Source organism: Schistocerca cancellata, chromosome 2, assembly GCF_023864275.1.
Source record: "Schistocerca cancellata isolate TAMUIC-IGC-003103 chromosome 2, iqSchCanc2.1, whole genome shotgun sequence".
NCBI lineage: Eukaryota > Metazoa > Arthropoda > Insecta > Orthoptera > Acrididae > Schistocerca > Schistocerca cancellata.
Genome location: NC_064627.1, coordinates 904,544,665 through 904,570,238, shown reverse-complemented (window position 1 = coordinate 904,570,238; position 25,574 = coordinate 904,544,665). Strand labels below are relative to the sequence as shown.

At 42.4% G+C, this 25,574-nt stretch overlaps 1 protein-coding gene across 1 annotated transcript in view; it reads left to right on the top strand.

Moving 5' to 3' along the window:
- Positions 1 to 4,663, top strand: part of LOC126159804 (uncharacterized) — a 104,997-nt gene extending 100,334 nt beyond the window's left edge. Inside the window, exon 7 of the mRNA XM_049916598.1 lies at positions 4,310 to 4,663. Coding sequence (XP_049772555.1) covers positions 4,310 to 4,663 — 354 coding nt within the window. The remainder of the gene's footprint in view (positions 1 to 4,309) is intronic.
- Positions 4,664 to 25,574: the final 20,911 nt, after the last annotated feature.

Below are 25,574 nucleotides of genomic sequence, written 5' to 3'. Positions count from 1 at the left end.
AGTATTTTAGCCCATCTTTAGAAGCATGAACTGTGTAGTTCTCCCAACCACAGTAACATGCAGCTCATTCCCACATTAATGTACCATTCGGATACGATTTAGTTTCGTCCACTCGCGACGAGATTTATCAAACTATGAACCTTCATAGTTGGTTTCTAATCTGGAGCGGGTTGCGGGATGGAAGTTCATTGCAGCATACTTTAGCTGACATCTGAAACATCTGTGTCCCGAAGATCGACCCAAGGTGAGTTGTGTGACTTCAGCCGTGTTACTGTTAGATTGTAGAAAGCACCATATGTAACATATAGGACTCTGTCTTTTTAAGAATTTACACGATGGCAGCTTTCTTCTGAGAACTGAAAGAATGGGTACTGCATTCAACATGGAACAGGAGGATCCCTCCCTGGCAGTGTCAGTAATGGTCTTCGTGGCCTCATTCAGGCGTGTATATATTTTAGTTACATGGGCGGTGTTTTCTCGTGCAAGTGCCACAATATGCAGCAGAGGAATACACAAATGGAGCTGCAGCTCTGCGTAGCGTATCTTCATTTGCCACCCCCCCCCCCCCCCATCCCCCTGTCCCTTCCGTTTCCGGCTACTTCGTGGAGGCGATTTACCCTTGAGCTATGCAGCTCTCACAAATGTGTGGATTCCCACTTAAATGATAATGTCCAATCGAGAGTGACACCCGCATAGTAGGGTAGTCGTCATGTGAAATTCTGACTCAATGATATAACACATTTAACTAGCTGAGAACTTCTTTATTATGTGAACGGTATGCTGTGATCTCTACTTGGGTTCTGCTCCTTCCTTCATCTGAAAAAGTACTGATTCCTTATAGTAAGATGCTCTACAAAGATATCCTCACAATGCATTGTATATTCTTCCACTATTAGAGGCGATCTCTTGCAACCAAAAGAGTATTTCGTTTTCCGTGGTGATTATACTTCAGCTTGTGGAAATAGATGACACTTTCTGGAATGCAGAGTGTTTTAACGTTCTCTGACGTACACTATGCAGTATTTCCCTGCAGGTTGTATTCTTTGTATCCCTCTACGTTAGAAACTTGCAGGTCTACGCTAAAGTCGTGATGATGGTCTTTCGTTCTTCGGCCTGCTCTGCCACCGTGGATAATCCAAGCTAAATGAATTCCTGAAAGCATCCACTTCACTAAGATATCAGTTTAGAACTATAGTAGGGTACATATTTGAATGAAACGTACTAAAAATTGATTAAAAAGTAATAACTACTAAGCTGCATCGTAATTACGTCTGTATGCAGTCGAAAACCTGTGATGTGTTTACTGACAAAATGAAGATCTTCCGAAGAAGGGGAGTTCTTGGGTAAAAATTCCTCTAATTGCTTCTATATGTCACTTCTTGTCTACTCTCAGCTAATAGCATTAAAGAGGGGTTATTGTTTTCATCATTCTTCCAAGCAGTTTGATGTGGCCTGTCATGATCTCATCTCTTGCGCCGTTCTGTGCATCTCAGAGTAGCACCTAACTTATCGTTCTTCAGTCTGAACCGATTCAGTGGTTAACACAATGGAATTGTAGTCTCGTGGATGCCGGTTCTAATGACTGAATCCAGTCAGATCGAAAATAACAATAAATTAGAAAATTTTAAAACAGGTATCCACTTCAATCATCTACGATATGATATTAGTTTTAACTATGTCCAAGACAGTGAGAACAAGGTTAATAAATATCAATTGGTACAACTGGAAGACCTGTGTGAAGAAAAATAAAAAAAAAGACAATTACAATTATATAAAGTTATGGGTTTATCTCCTCTTGTAAATGGCTCCATCTCATAGACGGTAACTAAAATAAAAAATTACCTGTACAAGCAGCAATAATTAAGTTTTTCATATATGTAAGAGGCTCTCATAAAATGAATAAAATAAGGAATGAAACAATAAATGAGAAGAAGGTTAACAAATATCAATAGGACCAACTGGAAGACGTATGTGAAGAAAAATTAGAAAAAAACACAAATAAAATTCTACAAAGTTATGAGTTTATCTCCTCTTGTAAATGGTTCCATCTCATAGACGGTAACGAAAATAGAAAAATAACCTGTACAAGCAGCAGTAATGAAGTTCTTCATATATGTAAGAGGCCCAAATTAAAATGAATAAAATAAGGAATGAAACAATAAAATCAGATCTAAATATTTTCTCAGTTAGTGACAAGGTGGAAGAGAGTAGAATGAAATTGAAAGATCATGTTGACACAGTGATGGAAAACAAATTTAAAAAAATAAAGAATTATCTGCCGATTGAAAAGAGAGAAGTAGTTAGTCGTCGTAAGACACTGATGGGTGTATAATAGAGATTGGAATATCTAATCCTACGAAGTAGTTGATAATGTTACTGTCACGCATTTTTACAAATGATTGTTTTTGACTCCACTCATCAGCATGCCAAGGATAACACAATGGCGTTAGTAAACACTATACTGTTTGACTTTTAGGTTGTCACGGCAAATTAAACCACTTTCTTGTCGTGGCGATAGTTTTGACGATCTTTTTTGTAATCTTTGGTATCTTAATCTTTACAGAGGATTGCAGAGTTCATTCCATCTTTTCTCTGTCGATTTCTTGTGCGGCCCTTAATGAGCTATAGAAAGTGGCGATTTCAGCTCATAGCACCGATATGACTGCACTATACCTACCCGGCCCCTATCCCCCACTTCCACATCTTAATGTTAGTAGTAAATTTGCACTTCACCCATCAAGGCTAGCTAAGACTGCATTGAGTTTTACACTTATAAAGCGACCATGGTAGACTATGAAGAACACAATGACTGTAAATCGTACGTGTACACAAGTACACTTCATCTACTAGTCCAAATACGTAAAGAAATACATGTTTTTGCACTCGACAAAAGAAAAAAAAAATGGTCAAATATCAAGGTAGGTGCGGTTTTTGGTCCTTCTTAAACTACACGGCTCTCAAACTAAATGGGGTGCAATCATGTGCGACATCCAAGCACAGAGGTATAAGACCTGTAGTCCAGTTGCCATTTCTACGCAATACGTGCCAAATGAGGCACACTACAGTCATTTTGGTTGAGATCTAAGCTGTTAAATGTTGGTTCTATCGACCTGTCTAATAGTTGTTTACGATGTTTTGATACACCCATATTAATAATAACGATATAAACGGACGTTCTTTGGATATACTAATGAAATAGCTTACTTTCAAGGTATAGCAATATTCTACCTGGAAAATGACTTTGATAGAATAACTATAAAACGTTTAAGATACAATTACCTATGTGTAGCTCCTGTCAAATTTATTTCTTGGGGAATGCTCATCTAATCAACTTTATCATTTAAAAAAATTGATGGAAATAGTCAGATTCTTTGGAAAATGGTTTGTCTAAAAGTAAGAAGTAAAATAAATTTAACATTATATGCATGCCATTTGTTGTACATGATTTGGATCATAATTTGAAGGCGCGTGAGCTGTATCTCTAATATACTATATTTGTTATTTTTGTACAATTCACTTCAAATAAACATTCAACTGACTTTTTGCTTCTTTTCTAATTTTCAAGTTTTGTTCAGAAAACTTGATCTTATCGACATCTCATTTGCTTCCCTACTGTCTTCAGTTTCCACAATGTGTTTAAGTTTGCACTTGAATCACAGTGACGTAATCTTTCACGCGCTAAATGGCTTGGTCTTAAAACTTTTTGACATCTCATTTGTCTTCCTAGTATCTGCTGTTCTTGAAATGTTCAAAATTTTGTATTTGATTCGAAAGAAGTGATTTTAAAAACTTTTTGGGCGCAAAATAGACATACCTTCAAGTTATGAACTTTTTGACACCTAATTTGCGTTTCTAACGTTCTCTGTTCTCTAAATGTCCTACATTTAGTACTTGGTTCGAAGGAGGCTCTTTTGATTCTTAAATATCATAGCAATACAACTTTTCAGGCGCATAATAGGCCTTGAAGACATCAACCTTTTGACATTTTATTTACAATAACTGATCGTGAAATATTTCAGTTTCCGTCAAACGACTATTTAAGTTTTTTAATTACCTTGATTACCTTCAAGTTACACTAGACCTCACGCCGGTCAGTTTCATACACAGTTTGCCCTTTTTGCAGCTCTTCAGTTGAAAACCATGACGAAAATCGGTTGTGTAATTTATAGGCTGTCTAGCTTTCACACTGCTGAAACGTTTGACGGGAATTGAACTTTTAGGATCTTCCTCCCCCTTGGATGAATTTGTGCTGGCGCCTATGGAAGCAGAGTAAAGTATTCCCTTCGACCTCACCTCGTCGTGTTGGCAGGTGACGCGACGATGGCTGGCACCCCGAGTGCAGCTGGCGGTCCAAACGGCGTTCCGGCTGCCCTCGGCGGGGGCGGAACCGGTCAAGCTGCGGCTGTCGCACGTGCAGGGCGAGTTCGCGCTGCTCGCCCTGGGCCTCTGCCTGTCGCTGCTCGCCCTCCTGGCCGAACTCGGCATCCACAGGTTCCTCAGCGGCGGGGGCGCCGCTCTGCCCTTCAACGTCAACTTTCTAGCGGAGCCACCTCGGAAGGAAATGGCGATCACGAGGGTCTATGGGCCGCAACTGAGACAGGCCAAACGGCCTGGCCCTGTGGCTGGAGGTCTGAGAATGGCGGGCCGGAAGCGTCGTTCATAATAGTAGCGTGCTGCAGTAGCAAACAGTAGTACAACAATAAATAAACACAGTAGTTAATGTCTGTCAAATATTAGTACAACTTATATCACTGTAACTTTACATCTAGAAATACGAGGGTTGCCCAGACACTAATGCGCCGCATTTTTTCTTCAAGAATTATTTATTGACCATAATGAGAATTACACACACGACTGAATGGTGTTTTATCTACACATCTTATTTTTTTACGTAATCTCTTTCCCGTTCTATAGCTTGCTTCCAGAACGAAACAAGGGCGAGCATGCCCAGTCGGTAACAATCCTTGTCCTGGTGGCGGAGCCAGTGCTTCACCTCTTCATCGTCCCCAACATGTCATCAACGAGTGGCGTGTGAGGGGGCTAGTCCAGGATTGTAGGGTGGATGAAGTAAAACTGTCCAACTCTGTTTTGCGATGTGTTCAGCAGTCCTCAGACTTATGTGGGGCTGAGCGTTTCGTGTTGCAGCAAAACATCTCCTGGGTTGCTGTGGCGCAGATGTCACCCGAAACGCATCTTCAGTTTTGTTAAAGTGTTGACATATGCTTCTGAATTAATGGTACCGCCGCTTGGGATCACATCAATGACAATCACGCCTTCACAGTCCCAGAACACGGCGATCGGCGGAAGCAGTCACTCTGATTTTTTTTTCTGTGCGGAGTGGGAATGGCGCCATTCCTTCGACTGTCGTTTTGTTTCAAGGTCAAATGGGGTACCCATGTTTCATCACCTGTTACAATCCGGGACAAGAAGTGTGGTATCGATGGCTACGATGCCACGGCGTAGGTAAAAGTTCTTAGGTTGGCCCTACGACACCGACACCGACGACAGCGCCCTCTAGCCGGCGCTGTGCAGCTCGACGAGCGCCGCTCCAGATTCAGCCCATTTCTTCGCGAGCTGACGACCAACCGACATTGTTTCATCTTCATAGTGGGCGAGCCACTACCGATTTTGTCTGTGTTAGTTTTGATACATCCGGCTTCGCACCTACGTGCCCATCTTTACGAAAAATTACTTATATGTCATTGACTAATAATCTCTATTTATTTTACTTTTACGTTAAAAGCAGTAGCGACATTTTTACCTCACCTGCTCCTACTCGCTTCCTACATTCGACCTACCCTTCAGTTTACAGGAGCAGCCCCACGCGCCGCCTTCCAGGCGCGATACAAAAAGAAGGCTTCCCGTCAGCTTCAAAATGTTGCAATAAACCAAGACAAATGTTTTTTTCTGTGCGATTTTTGATCAACCGTTTGACACCGCTGGTTCCATCTTGCACGCACATTTGAATATCCAACAGTCCGGATAATTGCATCCTCATTTCCTTTGCTAATTTGCAGATGTAGTGTCAACTGCCGAGTCGTAATGTGTCTGTCTTCGCGAATGACATCAGCAGCTCGCAGCACCCTGTCAGGTGTGACAGCCGTGGATAGTCTCCCTGACCGCTGCAAATCGTGGAGCTCCGTCGAACCGCCTTCTCATGACCTCAGCTTCCGTTCCCAGCGACTAACTGTACTTCTGTCGGCAGCACATGTGTCATAGACTTTGCACGAGCGTTTGTGAAAGTTCCCCACAGTTTCTTTCTCTGAAATGAGAAATTCAATGACGGCACGTTGCTTGTAACGTACGTCATCTAAAGACGCCTTGCAGCTATGCTGTCAGAAGTGACGGAAACTTGGCATGTTCACTCAGGAGGCTATAAGTTATATATAAGTAGCGTTTCGCATTCGTAGCATTGTTTTCCGCTGAGAAAAAGAAAGTGCTGCATTACTTTCTGGGCAGCATTCGTACACTGAAGGAAGAAAATGTAACACCCTCAAGAACAAGGCCAATTTATTGAAAAGTGAAGTGTTGGTAGTTCACCGTTATAGGATTACATGATAACAAACTCAGACAAACTGAAGTACAGTAACGGTTGGCCAAACAGTCGCATCAACACACGGTGTACCCCACTCTGGCGACAGGGCAGGTGTGTATACTCGCAGGCAAACGATCTTTAAGGTGCGTAATGGCACGCTGTCATTGACTGTCACAAGAAATTCTCCAATAGCTCTTGCTGGCTCTAGATAACGAGTAAGTTCCCGCTTCACCATGCCCCATACGTTTTCAATTGATGTGAGATCTGCTGATTTTGCTGGCCAGAGCATTACATGTATGAAGAGCACGTTGCGTCGCTGCAGCCGTATGTGGACGAGCCTTGTCCTGCTGGAAAAGCTCATCACCTACCGGGCATAGAAATGACAGGAGCAGAGGATAAAAACCTCTGCTATGTAGCAGGGCCTAGTTACTTTACCATTCAGAATTACCAAGTGTTACCGCGAGCTGTAAATGCTTGAGCCCCTCACCCTGAATCCTGGGGTGGGACCTGTGTGTCGTAAGAGAATATACCCCAAATCAGGCCGCTGATCACGTCTGCGCCGTATTTATGTAATCTATCAGTCACGTACGGGCACAACCAGCCCTCATCACTTTCACTCCAGTCGACGTTTTTTGATCAGTGTAGCTTCGCGTGGCGATATCGTGGTGTCAGTGGTACTCTGGCGAGAGGCAAACGTGATCTTAGTCTTGCTGGAGGCCGACGGTTCCCCGCGGTCCACGTTGACCCTTCTGGTGCATCATGTGCCCATATTTCTTCGCTGGAAGATATTCGATCGTCCACTACTTCTTTAACAAAGCTCCGCTCTTGATGTGCGTCTCTAGACGTACAGACGTACGGACGTACAGAAGCTGGACTACGGTGACACGAGTGTTCCACAGACCACTGCCGAAAACTGCGACAGACCACCGATACACTGTGCCCAACTTATACAGTAAGCAGTCTACACGTGCGTCCACTTTTCCGTAAACCTATAATGCCATCCAGATCAAATGGATAAAGTTGTTCAACTGGAGTATGTACCCTAGAATGAATGTTACAAACACCGTTCAGCTCTAAACTCGGCACAGTTGCTATCTCCCGAGTAGAAACAGAGGGCGCACAACAGGCCTCTACAGCGCCATCTCGTCGCCTATGACAGTGACGAATGAATCTCTAATACTACAGTCATTCAGTACGCACATATTATACCCCGGTGGCACTGAACACTGTCCTTGAAGACGCTACAGTTTTATCCCAAACTTATAGTCCATAACAATATAAACATACCTGATATGACATTTCAAGTTCAAAAGTTCAGCCTCTATAGTAGGATTGGAATAGTGACTTCTGATAAAAACCTGGGAAAGTTTCGCTAGTTTTCCACACTAAGTAAGCCACAGTTGCACAGATATCCTGAGGAAATGTTTCGAAGTCTAGGGAGGACAATTTTAACAGAACCGAATGGAGCCGAGCCACGTCGTATGGTACCTCTGCGTTGCTGGCGATGATATTGTTGACGTGACCACCAGAAGTGAACTGATTTTCACCTCTGCTGCCATTTACACCGCCATTTTTGCAGTTCTCCAGAGGGCCGATCTGAATGGCCAGCGGGTAGCGTAAACACCGCTGCTTGTTGCGGAGCCATTTAAACCAACACTGACTACAGTGTCTGTCATTGATGCGTCTTCACCTGTCGATAGCAAGGTAGCCAGATGCCACATGTACCCTAGAATGTCACTTGTACCCTAGAATGAATGTCATAAACACCGTTCACCTCTAAACTCGGCACAATTGCTGTCTCCCGAGTCAAAACAGAGGGCGCACAACAGGCCTCCACAGCGCCATCTCGTCGCCTATGACAGTGATAAATGAATCACTAATACTACAGTCCTGCAGTATGCTCATATTATATCCCAGGCCGGCCGGTGTGGCCGAGCGGTTCTAGGCACTTCAGTCTGGAACCGCGCGACCGCTACGGTCGCAGGTTCGAATCCTGCCTCGGGCATGGATGTGTGTGATGTCATTAGGTTAGTTAGGTTTAAGTAGTTCTAAGTTCTAGGGGACTGATGACCTCAGATGTTAAGTCCCATAGTGCTCAGGGCCATTTGAACCATTATATCCCAGTGTCACTGAACACTCTCCTTGAAGCCGTTGCAGTTTTGTCCGGCACTTCCATAAGAAAATAAACATAGTTGATATGACATGTGAAGTTCAAAAGTTCTGCTTTTATCGTAGCACGGGAACAGTGACGTCTGAAAAAACCTGAGAAACTGTCACCAATGCTCCACACTAAGTAAGCCACAGTATCACAGATGTCCTGAGGCAGTGTTTCGAAGTCTACTACCTGTGGTCGAACACTGCTGACAAAGACCCATGGCAGCAAAACAGACCTAGAGAACGATTTTAGCAGCACCAAATGGAGCCTAGCCATGTCGTATGTTAGCTCTGCGTTGTTGGCGATTATATGGTTGACGTGACCGCCAGAAGCGAACTGACTTTCACCTCTGCGGCCATTTATACCGCCATCTTTGTAGTTCTCCAGAGGGTCGAACTGAATGGCCAGCGGATAGCGTAAACACCGCTGCTTGTTGTGGAGCCATTTATACCAACAGTGACTATAGTGTCCGTCATTGTTACATCTTCACCAGTCGATAGCAAGATAGCCAGATGCCACATGTTGTATGTATGGTAAGACAGTGGACCTCTGAGGGGGGTACTTCAAATTGTAACACAACATTGCTGCATTATGGTGTACCTCATTTTTCAAGTTATTTCTTTTCTTAGTGCAACTTCCTAGTTTCGTTCTATTGTACAAAAAAAATACTCGAGTGTAACACAGGAAGAATAAGGATAGTGAAACTAATGACTTTAAACATTACACAAAGGTAGCTACTTAACCACTAACTTTACTATATTCAACTCAATTATTAAGGTTGCTGGATTATCTTTACTAAAAAGATGTACAGATTGGTCAAAAACAGTCTGACAAATTTGTGAGCATGTTGCAGGGGAGGGGGAATATTAATGTTAAGAAAAAAAATCGATACGTTGCGCCGTTTCCGAGTACTTTAGCATCGATATTAGCCAATTTGGCCGTTGTGATCGAAATCCAAGCGGCCCACCAGAGATGGTATCGCCAACCGTGTGTTTCGTTTGCATTCCTAAAACCGAACAAGAGGCCAGTACAAAAATTGTACATGGGACGGTAGTAAGGATCGTCCGTGAGCCAAAAGCTGAGCAGTCTCGTGTAACTATTATCTACGCTATGAGAATAACTGACACTTATTGTTTCTGCGGAGGGGACGCTTGGATTAGAGATTGTAACGGCCTGAATGGCTTAAATCATTGCTAATTAAATAGGAAACGGCGCAACGTATCGAATTTCTTTTCTTAACAGTTGTTTTTCGGCACAATATACCCTGCAATATCCTTACAGGCTCTTCAGACTGTTTCTGACAACCTAAGTAACACAACTATGTAGGCTAAAGTCTTGCACCTAGTGGATAATGCTTTTTGGTACACATAATGTCCTTCGCGGGTACTTCAGTCTAGTGACCGGTTTTGAAATCACATGAAGGAATGAGCACTAGAATCTGCCATAAGCAGTTTCCTCCATTTTGTACGTTTTTATTGTAGACGGAGGTTGTGTTTCGTGCAACATTTGTAAAAATTTCGAGTTATAATCATATAAGTACTGTACTAAATAGTACAGCAATTTGGAATACGTTGTTAACTCATTATTTACAGATATTTACAGTTAGTAAAATTTTCTACAGTTTTAAGGTTAGATATATAGCGTTTGGACGGTTAAATCACATTGCGTCTGTCGTGCACCATCTTGTACCTTGAAACAGAGGAATGTCTTTTGCTGTGGAACGTGCGATATTTGCAAATTAACTGAGTAACAATGTAATTGTTAGACGGCTAAATACAGTATTGACAAAACCTTTCTTGATTTAAATTTCAATTCAATATTTTTTCCTAACTACATGTCCATGTTGTACCCTGGAACATGTTTTCACATTTGGAAAAACCTAAATTTTTTTGAAAGTGGAGAAAAAACTGCAATACATGAAAACTTAATGCAGTCATTTAAAGGTGAAAAAGAAAGATATACTTATATTTCTGGATTGGCTGGAGGCGAAAGTGTGAAAAGTGATCCAGGGTGCAACGAACTCTTAGCTGTGTCAAGCACGTTAGAGAAATTCAACGTCACATGTTTGCGAAAATCCGCTACGGTATGATTGTAAAATGTGTAAGTTGTTAACTGTGTATATGTAAACATGTCTAGATCTACCACCCTTGTATCTTCTCCACTGTGAAAACGCAAGACAGAGCAAAAATCAGCAGATGGACAGCGCAGACTCCAGAGATGACACGTCGTTTCGGAGCAGCTAGCCGCTACACGAGGTCACCGACGGCTGATTCTTACAACCAATGGATTGTCAGAGGTCGAAGATACGCTACGTGTTTATCAGTTTTACTGGTTTCCTGTTGAATTTGGAACGGAGGCTAGAAAATTGTTTGCTAGAGCTGCGAGAGAGGGGTTCAGCGTAATTTCGTAGGAGGAATGCCGGTATCGCTAATCATTGGCGGGAGATCAGCAGAGATTTGGAGTTGATGCCTGGTGAGGCCAGACAAGTAACAGGGCAGATTTACTGTGTAGCGAGTCGAGATGCAGATGACTACCGCCGATTATAGTGACCTTGAGTCATATCCCGTGAAGACCTGTGATTATTTTTTGTTTGGCTCCGTTCAAAAAGTAGAGTTCCGCTCCTACGGTATATCTTAGTAGTGGCAAGGTCGATATGTGAGATTTTGAGTTTGTGAGAGGGTACGTAAATTTTTGGAGAGATGAAGGGTCACATGTATAAGATGACAAGTCCAAGTGTTAGTGTTTGCTATTAGAATGGTATTTTATGGTATTGCAATCGTTCGATTTTCTGTGATGAATTATTAGTTCACGGTTTCGCACTCCCAAAGGCAATTGGGTGGTAGCAAGTTCATGTTACTGGATAGTGTGGTGTATTGATCCATTGAACTGTTACCTATAGCGGTTGAGGTTCGGAAGTGGCAGTAGCAGAAATATTCACAGATTTAAAAGAATTTTATCCATAGTGGATGCTGTTGAACTCCGTGACTGTTCCCTTATACGGCGTAGAAAATTTCCGCTACAAGTCACAGTAAAAGGTTATTTATTTGTCATACGACCGGTTTCAGGCTTGCATCCATCCTCAGGTGTTTATACATTATGTACATGTTTTCAATGCTGGAGATCACTGTATAAATACAAAATAAATATTTGCTGGTGACTGAACAGATACAAGTGGGACAATTGTAAGTGGTAAGGCAGCATTTGTCGAAAATACATCTGTACTTATATAAAGATGAAGCATCGTTATTATAGTTACGCTGTGGTGACAGTTTTTCAACTTTATTTATTTGTCACACGACCGGGTTCGGGCTTGCGCCCATCCTCAGGTGTTTACACATTTATGTACATGTGTATATTGCTAGAAATCACTGTATAAATACCAAAAAGTATTTTCTGGTGACTAAAAAGATACGTGGAAAAACTGTCACCACAGCGTAACTATAATAATGATACTTCATCTTTGTGAAGTACAGATATATTTTCAACAAATACTGCCTTGCCACTTACAATTGTCCCACTTGTATCTGTTTAGTCACCAGCAACCATTTTTTTGTATTTATACAGTGATCTCCAGCAATATAAACTAGTACATGAATGTATAAACACCTCAGGATTGGTGCAAGTCCGAAACCTATAGTGTGACAAATAAATAACCTTTTATTGTGACTGATGGTGGAAACTTTTCCACACCCTATTCACAAATTTAGATTGGTTTGCGGTCAAGTTGTAACCAGACAGTAACTGAATTAGACGGATTTGGATGTTTGAAAGCTGATAGAACTAGAAAATTGGCGATCTTCTAGTGAAGCTCGGAATTTACCGCGGACTTCAATGCGATACCCTTATAATAGTTTCCACAACGAATCTTTGTCCCGAAACCTGGCAGAAAATCCATAGAGATTCTGGTCGTATGTGAAGTATGCTCGCGGAAAGACACTATCAATGCCTTTTCTGCGCGATAGCAAAGGAAATACTATCGAAGACTGCTGCCAAATCACAGTTACTAAACACAGCCTTCCGAAATGCCTTCACAAAAGAAGACGAAGTAAATATTCCAGAAATCGTTTAAAGAACAGCTGACAACATGAGTAACGTAGAAATGGATATATTCGGATTAGTGAGGCAATTTAAATCACTTAATAAAAGCAAGTATTCTAGTCCAGACTGTATGCCAATTAGGTTCCTGTCGGAGTATGCTGATGCATTAGCTCCATACTTAACAATCATAAACAACCGTTCGCTCAACGAGAGTTCTGTACCCAAAGACTGGAAAGTTCAAGTATCGTAGTAGGAATAATCCGCGAAATTACAGGCCCATATCATTAACGTCGATATGCAACAGGATTTTGGAACATACAGTGTGTTCGAACATTGAGCTCACTGTCGGTTAGACCACCAGTGACAGAGCACCTCAAGTTCCTGCAGCTAATAAGGCACTAAACCGTTCATTTGTTACATATTTTTACGAGATTTAAGCAGGAGCTACTTATTTTCAGTTAACTGCGTAGTTACTAGTTGATTTTTATAGTCTTGTTTGTTTGAGTGATTACTAGGCTGGAACTTTTATTTTAATAACAGTGTAGCGTAGAGTACCGCCGTTGTTATTGACCCATGTATCGACCCTCGCATCGTACAGGCTTTTGATTGTTTTTGTTAGAAAAGCTCAGTGTCAGTTAGACTGTCAGTGACAGAGCACCTCCAGTTCCTGCTGCAAATAATCCCAGTACACCGTCCGTTTGTTACATATTTTTACGAGCTTCAAGCAAGAACGACTTCGGTTAATGGATAGGAACTGTGACTGCTGTGTGCAGATGCGAGCTGAGTTGGTGACCCTTCCCTCGCAGCTCCAGGCGGTGTTGGCATCACCGGCCAGTGTGGCCGAGCGATTCTAGGCGCTCAGTCTGATCAGTCTGGAACCGCGCGACCGCTACGGTCGCAGGTTCGAATCCTGCCTTGGGCATGGATGTGTGTGATGTCCTTAGGTTAGCTAGGTTTAAATAGTTCTGAGTTCTAGGGGACTGATGACCTCAGATGTTAAGTCCCATAGTGCTCAGAGCCATTTGAACCATTTTGGTGTTGGCATCCATCACACAGCTTGAGGCAGCTGCCAAAGAGCATCACTACGGGGGAAGGGGGGGGGGGGGATGGCTCGCGGGGATCCGAGGGACGTCCCAATGGGTCTACTGCTGTGGCTGCCCCAGGTACTGCCTGCACTCCCCGGTTCGTTTGACGTACCGGTTTCGAGCGTTATCTGTGGCTGACGAAGTCTCTGAGCCAAATGCAGTCGTCCACCCTATTCCAGAGGAAGCTTATCGGAACGCAAGATCTGGGCATTTACAGAGGATGGGTTTGCTCGTAGTTGGGAGCTCCAACCTTAGGCGTGTAATGGGGCCCCTTAGGAACATGGCTGCCAAGAGGGGAAGGAAGCCAGTGTGCAATCCGTATGCATTCTGGAGGGAGTCATTCCGGATGTGGAAAGGGTGCTTCCGGATTCCATGAAGAGTACAGGGTGCAGCCAACAACAGGTGGTGGCTCATGTCACTAATAGTGATGTATGTCGCTTTGGATCAGAGCATATTCTCTCTGGTTTCTTAGGGCTAGCGGAAATGGTAATAACTGCCAGTCTTGCTTGTGAGATTAAGGCGGAGCTCACCATCTGCAACAACGTCGATAGAACCGACTATGGTCTTTTGGTGCATAGTCGAGTGGAGGGTCTGAATCCGAGGCTCAGGCGACTCTGTGACCGTGTAGGCTGCAAATTCCTTGAATTGCGCCATCGGGTGGTAGTTTTACGGGTTTCGCTTAATAGGTCAGGAGCCCACTACACACAAGAAGCGGCTACACGGGTAGAGAGGGCTGTGTGGAAGGGACTGGAAGGTATTTTAGGTTAGAGTGCCTCAAGAAACAACAGAATGGGTGTCTGTCTAAGAGGGGGCAGCTAAAACAAAGTAACGTGGTTGCAGAAACGATCGATATTGTAGTTGTAAATTGTCGTAGCTGTGTTGGGAAATAACTATAGCTCGAAGCCCTAATAGAAAGCACTGAAGCTCAAATAGTTATAGTTACGGAAAGCTGGATACAATCGGAAATGAGTCCTGCTACATTTATTTTTCAAACGTCCCAACAGTGCTCAGAAAGAATAGATTAAATACAGTAGGTGGAGGAATATTTATTGCTGTCAGGAGTAGTTTACCTCGTAGCGAAATTGAAGTAGATAGTTCCTGCAAAATACACATATCAAAAAACGTTTTCCATCACCCCAGTTCTCAGAACTCCTGAAGACTGTGGATATTGTATCATAGACACAGTCCCTTTCACTGTTCAGAGATGTCACTAAACCCCCCTAAAATGTAAACAGCCATGCATGAACAGCACCTATTAGATGGAGGGGGTTCGAGAGCCGATCAGTTCCAGACATTCCACCAGGGAGGAGGTACATGGCTCGTTTTGTCTGTAATTCAACCATGTTTAAACGGTTAATACCACGTTTCCATCGCTACCGCATTGTAACTTTGTGGCAGGAAGGGATCTCAGCAAGCGAAATGTACAGGCGTCTCGGAGTGAACCAAGGCGATGTGGTTCGTATAAGGAGGAAATATAGAGAGACATTAACAGTCAATGATATTCCTCGCGCATGCCACCCTAGGGCTACTACTGCAGTGGATGACCGCTACCTACGGATTATGCATCGGAGGAACCCTGACAGCAACGCCACCATGTTGAATAACGCTTTTCGCGCAGCCACAGAACGTCGTGTTACGACTCAAACAGTGCTCATTAGGCTGTATGATGCGCAACTTCACTCCCGATGTCCACGGCGAGATCCATCTTTGCAACCACGACACGATGCAGCGCGGTGCAGATGGGTCTCTCAGGATTGGCATCACGTCCGATTCACCGATGTGTGTCGCATATGCCTTCAACGAGACAATCGTTGGAGACTTGTTTGGAGACAACCTGGTAAGGCTGAACGCTTTAGACACACTGTCCAGCGAGTGCAGGAACGTGGAGGTTTCCTACTGTTTTGGTGTGGCATTATTTGGGGCCGACGTACGCCACTGTCGCTCATGGAAGGCGCCGTAACGGCTGTGTCGCTCATGGAAGGCGCCGTAACGGCTGTACGATACGTGAATGCCACCCTACAACCAATAGTGCAATCATAACGGCACCATATTGGCGAGGAATTCGTGTTAATGGACGACAATTCACTCCCCCATCGTGCACATCTTGTGAATGACTCCTCAGAATAACGGCGTCACTCGACATAGTGACCAGCATATTCTCCAGATATAAACAATATGGAACATGCCTGGAGTAGATCGAAAAGGGCTCATTATCGACAACGTGACCTACCAAACACTCTGAGGGATCCACGCCGAATCGCCGTTGACGATTGGGACAGTCTGGACCAACAATGCGTTGATGAACTTGTGGATAGTATGCCACGACGAATATAGGCATGCATCAATGCAATAGGACGTGCTACTGTGTATCAGAGGTACCGGTGTGTGCAGCAATCTCTACCACCAACGCTGAAGGTCTCGCTGTATGGTGATATAACATACAATGGGTGGTTTCCAAGCGCAATAAACGGGGCGGAAATGATGTTTATGTTGATTTCCATTCCAATTTTATGTACAGGCCCCGGAACTCATGGAACCAAGGCAATTTTTTATGTATGTTGTATGGGTATAGGTTATACTTGACAAATGGACTAAACTCTTAATTGGATCGTTTTACCGACCCCATGACTCAGAATATATAGTGGCTGAATAGTTCAAAGAAACTTAAGTCCCATTTCAAATAAATACCTCAATCACAAAGTTATAGTCAACGGTGACTTCAATCTACACTCGATATGCTGGAAGAATTGTATGTTTAAAGCCGGCGGCAGGCATAGAACGTCATCCGAAATTGCACTGAATGCTTTTTCAGAAAATTATTTTGCACAATTAGTACACGAAGCCACTCGAAGCGTAAATGGTTGCGAAAGCATACTTGACCTCTTAACAACATATAATCCTGGATAAATTGGGAGTATCAGGACGGTTACAGGGATTAGCGACAACAAGGCAGTTGCTGCTAGGCTGAATAGTGTAACCCCCTGAACCATCAAAAAGAAACGCAATATACATCTATTTAGAAAAAGCTGACAAAAATGCTCTTAACGCCTTTTTAAGAGAAAGTTTCCACTTCTTCCGTTTTGATCATGTAAGCGTAGGAAATATGTGGAACGATTTCAAAGAGATAGTATCGACGGCAATTGAGAGGTATATAGCACATACAATAATAAGTGATGGTACTGATCCCCCATGGTACACAAAACAGGTCACATCGCTGTTGCAGAAGCTACGAACAAAGCATGTCAAATTTAAAAGAACGCTAAATCTCCAAGACTGGCAAAGTTTTGCAGAAGTTCGAAATATAGCTCGTACTTAAATGCGAGATGCTTATAATAATTTCCACAAGGAAACTCTGTATCAGAATCAGGCACGAAACCCAAAGAGATTCTGGTCCTCCATAAAGCACACTGTTGGCAAGACGCAATCAATATCTTCACAACGCAAAGTCACTCATGACAGTGCCACAAAAACAGAGTTATTAAACATTGTTTTTCGAAAATCCTTCACCAAAAAAGACGAAGTAAATATTCCTGAATTCCTATCAATAAAAACTTAGAAGTAGATATTTTCGGTGTAGCAAAGCAGCCTAAATCACTTAATAAAGGCAAGGCTTCCGGTCCAGATAGAATACTAGTCAGGTTCCTTTCAGATTATGCAGATACATTAGCTTCATATTTAGCAATTATATACAATCGGATGTTCACAGAAAGATCCACCATTAAAGACTGGAAAATTGCTCAAGTCACACCAATACCCAAAAAGCGAAGTAGAAGTAATCTGCTGAATTACAGGCCCATATCACTAACTCGATTTGCAGTAGGGTTTTGGAACATATATTGTCGTCGACTATCATGAATTACGTCGAAGAACACGATATATTGACACGTAGTCAGCTACGATTCAGGAAATATCGTTCTTGTGAAATACATGGAGCTCTTTATTCTCACGAAATAATGAGTGCTATCGAAAGGGAATGTCAAATTGAGTCCATATTTTTAGATTTCCAGAAGGCTTTCGACACCGTTCATGAGCGTCTTCTAACTAAACTGCGTGAATGTAAACGTAGGCGTCCGCGGTCGTTGTCACAGTCAATAAAATTTTTCTGGGCTTGAGGCCTCATTGTCGTTTGTAAAATACCGAAGTTTCGGCGACTGTTGCAAGGCGCCTTCCTCAGGGTGTGTTGCTAACTGAAGGCTTTTGGCGCTGTACCACACAAGCGGCTTTTAGTGACATTGCGTGCTTATGGAATATCGTCTCAGTTATGTGACTAAATTCGTGGTTTCCTGACACAGAGGTCACAGTTCATAGTAACTGACTGAAAGTCACCCAGTAAAGCAGGAGTGTTTTCATGGCATTCCACAAGGTAGTGTTATAGGCCCTCTGCTGTTCTTTATTATATTAACGGTTTTTGAGGCAATCTGAGCAGCCTTCCTATGTTGTTTGCAGGTGACGCTGTCATTTATCGATTAGTAAAGCCATTAGAAGATCAGAAGAAATGGCAAAACGAGTTAGAAAAGTTATATGCATCGTTGCGAAAATTGGCAATTGACCCTAAATAATGAAAAATGTGAGGTCATCCACATGGGTGCTAAAAGAATCCATTAAACTTCAGTTAAACGATAAATCAGTTAAATCTAATGACCGTAAGTTCATATAAATACTTAGGAATTACAATTATGAACAAGTGAAATTGGAAGGAACACATACAAAATGTTGTGGGGGAAAGCTAACCAAGGACTGCCTTTTATTGACAGGACTCTTAAGAAATGTAACAAATCTACTAAGGAGACTGCCTACACTATATCTGTCCGTTCTCTTTTAGAATACTGCTGAGCGGTGTGGAATCGTTACCAGATGAGATTGACGGAGTACACCGGAAAAGTTCAATGAAGGGCAGCACGTTTTCTATTATCGCTAAAGAGGAGGAGAGGGTATCACTGAAATGACCTTATTTGAGATGGACATAATTAAAACAAAGGCATTTTCCGATGAGGAGGATCCTTATCAGTAAATTCCAATCACTAACTTCCTCCTGCAAATGCGAAACAAAGTCGTTGACGCCGACCTACATAGGGAGAAACGATCACCATGAAAAAATTAGAGATTTAGGAAAAAGGTTTTAAACTGTAAGACATTTCCAGGGGCAGATGTGGACTCTGACCACAATCTATTGGTTATGAACTGTAGATTAAAACTGAAGAAACTGCAAAAAGTTGGGAATTTAAGGGGAAGAGACCTGGATAAACCAGAGGTTGTACAGAGTTTCAGGGAGAGCATAAGGGAAAAATTGACAGGAATGGGGGAAAGAAATACAGTAGAAGAAGAATGGGTAGCTCTGAGGGATGAAGTAGTGAAGGCAGCAGAGGATCAAGTAGGTAACAAAACGAGGGCTAGTAGAAATCCTTGCGTAGCAGAAGAAATATTGAATATGTTTGATGAAAGGAGAAAACATAAAAATGCAGTAAATGAATTAGGCAAAAAGGAATACAAACGTCTCATAAATGAGAGCGACAGGAAATGCAAAATGGCTAAGCAGGGATGGATAGAGGACAAATGTAAGGATGTAGAGGCTTATCTTACTAGGGGTAAGATAGATACTGCCTACAGGAGAATTAAAGAGACATTTTGAGAAAAGAGAGCCACTTGTATGAATATCAAGAGCTCAGATGGAAACCCAGTTCTAAGCAAAGAAGGGAGAGCAGAAAGGTAAGAGGAGTATGTAGAGGGTCTATACATGGGCGTTGTACTTGAGGATAATTTTATGGAAATGGAAGAGGATGTCGATGAAGATGAAATGGAAGCTACAATACTGCGTGAAGAGTTTGACAGAGCACTGAAAGACGGAGTCGAAACAAGGCCCCGGGAGTAGTCAACATTGCATTAGAACTACTGATGGCCTTGGGAGAGCCAGTCCTGACAAAACACTACCATCTGGTGAGCAAGATGTATGAGACAGGCGGAATACCCTCAGACATCAAGAAGAATATAATAATTCCACTCCCAAAGAAAGCAGGTGTTGACATACGTGAAAATTATCGAACTATCAGTTTAATAAGTCACAGCAGCGAAATACTAACGCGAATTATTTACAGACGAATGGAAAAACTGGTAGAAGCCGACCTCGGGGAAGATCAGTTTTGATTCCATACAAATGATGGAAGACGTGAGGCAATACTGGTCTTGCGACTTATCTTAGAAGAAAGATTAAGGAAAGGGAAACCTACGTTTCTAGCATTTGTAGACTTAGAGAAAGCTTTTGACAATGTTCACTGGAATACTCTCTTTCAAATTCTAAAGGTGGCAGGGGTAAAATGCAGTAACCGAAAGCCTATTTACAATTTGTACAGAAACCAGATGGCAGTTATAAGAGTTGAGGGACATTAAAGGGAAGCAGTGGTTGGGAAGGGAGTAGGACAGGGTTGTAGCTTTTCTCCAATGTTATTCAATCTGTATTTTGCGCAAGCAGTAAAGGAAACAAAAGAAAAATTCGGAGTTGTTGTTAAAATCCATGGAGAAGAAATAAAAACTTCGAGGTTCGCCGTTGACATTGTAATTCTATCAGAGACAGCAAAGGACTTGGAAGAGCAGTTGAACGGAATGGACAGTGGCTTGAAAGGAGGATATAAGATGACCGTCAACAAAAGCAAAACGAGGATCATGGAATGGAGTCGAATTAACTCGGGTGATGCTGAGGGACTTAGATTAGGAAATGAGACTCCCAAAGTAGTAAAGGAGTTTCGCTATTTGTGGAGCAAAATAACTGATGATGGTCGACGTAGACAGGATATAAAATGTAGACTGGCAATGGCATGGAAAGCGTGTCTGAAGAAGAGAAATTTGTTAACATCGAGTATAGATTTAAGTGTCAGCAAGTCGTTTCTGAAAGTATTTGTATGGAGAGTAGCCATGTATGGAAGTGAAACATGGACGATAAATAGTTCGGACAAGAAGAGAATAGAAGCTTTCCAAATGTAGTGCTACAGAGGAATACTGAAGATTAGATGGGTAGATCACATAACTAATGAGGAAGAATTGAATAGAATTGGGGAGAAGTGGAGTTTGTGGCACAACTTGACAATAAGAAGGGACCAGTTGGTAGGACATGTTCTGAGGCATCAAGGGATCACAAATTTAGCATTGGAGGGCAGCGTGGAGGGTAAAATTCGTAGAGGGAGACCAAGAAATGAATACACTAAACAGGTTCAGAAGGATGTAGGTTGCAGTAAGTACTGGGAGATGAAGAAGCTTGCACAGGATAGAGTAGCATGGAGAGCTGCATCAAACCAGTCTCAGGACTGAAGACAAGAACAGCAACAAGCAATACTGAGACTTGGAAGTTAATAAAAGTCGAGTTGCTGGTAAATGTTTCCCTAAGGGTTGTAAACGTACGTGTATCGCCAACAACTAAAGAGGTTTAGTATTATAATTTTTGAATGAATGATATTGTAAGCTTATGGTCCAAAGTGGCTATGGCATTTAATATTTTTTTTCTTTTTTGTTCATGTTGTTTTGCTCTTATCGTATAGTGGGAAATGGTGTTTAACATTAATCACAGGACTCACGCTTTAAAAACTAAGATAAGCTATAGTAGTGGGAGGTTACTGAATAAAAGGGTTGCTAGGGTGGCTGAAAGATAATTAGATCTGCCTTATATTTGTACAATATTATGTGATAGTGATTGGTATTATTCAATTTGGTGTGAAACAATATAATAGTTTGTTTTGATAGACAAGTACGAAAATTTGGAAAGAGAATTATTACGTCTATCGACAATGATATATTAATATTGTGCAGTTAAGAATTTAAAATCATAGTCAACGTTCCAAATATGGCGATTGACTGTTTTAAGCAGACTTAATAACTGATACATTGACGGAATTATTTGCGATTGGCATAGAGGAAACAAAAATGTTCGTATGTGTGTGAATTCCTAAGGCACCAAACTGTTGAGGTTATTGGTCTCTAGACTCACACACTAATTAAACTAACTTATGCTAAGGACAAAACACACACACATGCCCGAAGGAGTACTCGAACCTCCGGCGGAAGGGACCGCGCAGTCAGTAGCATGGCGGCTCAAAGCGCGAGGCCATAGAGAAAACACCTTATTTCGAAAGCTTGTTTATTACGATTTATTTCGACTTTGTCAGAAGTTTTATTGTACCAGAAGAAACTCTAATATAATTGTATCCAGGTAATTATGTTTCACTTAAGAGAACGTTACGATTCAACACATACTACATCTACATCTACAGGGATACTCTGCAAATCACATTTAAGTGCCTGGCAGAGGGTTCATCGAACCACCTTCACAATTCTCTATTATTCGAATCTTGTATAGTACGCGGAAAGAATGAACACCTATATCTTTCCGTACGAGTTGTGACTTCCCTTATTTTATCGTGGTGATCGTTCCTCCCTATGTACGTCGGTGTCAACAAAATATTTTCGTATTCAGAGGAGAAGGTTGGTGATTGGAATTTCGTGAGAAGATTCCGTCGCCACGATAAACGCCTTTCCAGCCCAAATCCTGTATCATTTCTGTGTCCCTCCCTCCCACATTTTGCGATAATACAAAATGTGCAGCCTTTCTTTAAACTTTTTCGTTGTACACCGTCAGTCCTATCTGGTAAGGATCCCACACCGTGCAACAGTATTCTAAAAGAGGACGGACAAGCGTAGTGTATGTAGGCAGTCTCCTTTGTTGGTCTGTTACATTTTCTAAGTGTCCTGCCAATAAAACGCAGTCTTTGGTTAGCCTTCCCCACAACATTTTCTATGTGTTCTTACCAATTTAAGATGTTCGTCATTGTAATACCTAGGTATTTATTTGAAGTATCGGCTTTTAGGTTAGACTGAATTATCGTGTAATACAGCATAAGTTATAACGGCAATGCCGGCAGCCGCCGAGCCGAGCGGCAGCGATAGGAGCGGTAGTAGCAGCAGAAGTTGTCTGATACACAGTAATTTAGTTTAGTTTCTGCTTTTTTTGTTCACGTGCTTCTGCGAAGAAACGAACTATACATGTGTATTTTACCGTGTAGACTACGATTAGCAAACTACTCTAAGTTATTGTTTTTACGTAAATCTTGGTGCTTATCCTTGTGTAAGGCGGCTTCCTTTTGTACTTTTCCCTCCGCCAGTAGCTCCATATCACGCCACTACGTTCAAACCTTGTGTTGGTGCGCAGCATATAGTTTAGATCAGTGAATTCTAGTTTGCATCCTTATCGAGTGTAGTAGCTTTCCGGCAAACAGAATTTCTAGTTAGAGGTAAATGCAGATACATCCACTTCAGCAGAGAATTTTATTCCTGTTTAAGTGCTTGCTATCTCAGGGTATAGTCAGAAATCTGCATAGCAGTTATTAGTGTTTCTTTATTCTCCTCGTTGTATTTTGCGTGAATTCCAAACTCATTAGAGCCGTTTGAGATATATTTTTTATACACACTACGATATGGCTAGGTACTGTGCTTGTTGTGAGCGCACACATCTTGAACTGGCTGCTGTCCGTAAAAAGATGGAAGCTGCGTTTGCTGTTGTCGAGATGCTTCTGGTTAATGCTCGAAGTTGCGGCGACATCGGGGTGCTGGTGACGAGACCTGCGACAAGTTTGGTGCCGTTGGGATTCCCTTGTTACCTGGTGTCACTGCATCTTCTGATACCCGAAATATGATTAGCCAGAGAGTGGGTAACAGACAATGGTGGATTCACGTATCACTGGGCGGAAGGTGAAAGAGGGAGCAGGTCGCACGGTTGGTTCAAAATGGTTCTAATGGCTCGAAGCACTATGGGATTTAACATCTGAGGTCATCAGTCCCACATACTTAGAACTACTTGAACCTAACGACATCACACACATCCATGCCCGAGGCAGGATTCGAACCCGCAACCGTAGCAGCAACGCGGTTCCGGACTGAAACGCCTAGAACCGCTCGGCCACAGCCGCCGGCGTGGCTGGTTCCCTACGCCTTAGCAACAGGTACGAGGTGCCACCCATTGCTGATGATAGCTCTGAGCCAACACGGGATGCATCTCCTGTTGGGCCAGCGGCCGATTTTCCTGCTCTGTTCGGACTAGCAACGAGGGTAGGTATGCTTGCCATTCGGAGCTTCAATATCAGGCAGATGTTGGATCCCCTTACGGAAATAGCAAACAAGACAGGAAAGAGTGCCAGTGTGTACTCGGAATGTTTGCTGGGAGGTCTCGTCCGAGATGTGGAAGAGGGACTGCCGGCGGCTATCGAGCGCACTGGGTGCTACCGGCTATATGTTGGTTACATGTCGGCACGATTGAGCCTGCCGCTCTCTTTCTAAGGGCATCGTCGGCTGCTTTCGGCGGATGGCTGATCTGGTGAAGGCAATTAGCATCGCACGTAGGTTGCAAGGTAAGCCGTCTATGTGTAGCATCGTACCCAAGGCTGATAGCGGTCCTCGGATTTGGAGCAGAGTGAAAGATTGAAACGAGAGACTGACACGACTCCTCGACGGTATCGAATGCAAATATCTTGACCTCCGCTATCTGGTGCAGAATTGTAGGGTTCTCTTTAATAGTTCAAGCGTGCTTTACACGCAGGAAGCGGCTACCAGGGTACTGGAGTATAGGTGGCGTTCACAGGGGCTTTTCTTAGTTTAAAGAAACCCTTCCTTGGGATCAAAGACGATCTGACTGATAAATTAGCCACAATGTCCTCAGACGATGTTCGTCCTCGCAGATCAGAGATAGAAAGGGTTAATATGATTTTAGTAAACTGCTGGAACATTCAAGGAAAGGCCTCAGAATTAGTATTGCGTACTAAAGTTTTTAATGCACGTCTGGTGTTAGGGATAGAATGTTGATTGGAACCGATCGTTAATGGAAACTAAACCCTACGTTATAATTGGCATATATATCGTAAGAATAGGTTAGTCGCCAATGGTGGCGGCGCGTATATTTCAATAAAGAATCTAGCGAGGTTATCTAGATTACGAATATGAATTAATCTGGGTGAAGTTAAGTGTCAGAAATCCGTTAATATTGGTAATAGGATGCTTTTATAGACCGCCTGGATCAGGAGCTCTAGTGGTAGAGCCCTTCAAGCGGAACTTGCATAATATCACTAATAATGTTTTGAACATGGCTGTGAGCAGCAACCGTAATTGATTACAATGTCACAAATTTCCAGCCAACCAGTTGCAAACAGAATTTAAAACTCTTTGACTAGTTTTCAACGCCAACTAGGGGTGCCTTCTTCAGAAGAAACTGTTACCTTACCTAACAATATCACAGGAAGGTACATTAATAACAGGCAGGCATTAGAACAAACACTTAATTTTTACAAATTAAATTGCATAGAAATACTCACGTCTGGTTAAAAGAAAATTTGAGCGACATCGTCCTAGTCAGAACATTAAAACACAATTAAAACATTTTCCACTTGAATACATAATACGTATAGTTAAAATTTAAAACAATATATCAATATGCCACTAACGGCACTACGGTGGTCGCTGTTACTCATTCGTGACCTATAGTGCTGTAGTGCACTTAGTGGCATATTTATATATTGTTTTTAATTTTGACTATACCTGTCATGTATCCAGGTGGAAAATGTTTTAATTGTGGTTTTAATGTTTTGACTAGAGCGATGTCGCTCAAATTTCCTTTTAACCACATGTAAGGTAGCAGTTTCTTCTGAAGAAGGCGCTCCTCGTTTGTGTTGAAAACTAGTTAAAGAATTTTTGAATTCTATTTGCAACCGGTTGACTGGAAATCTGTGACATT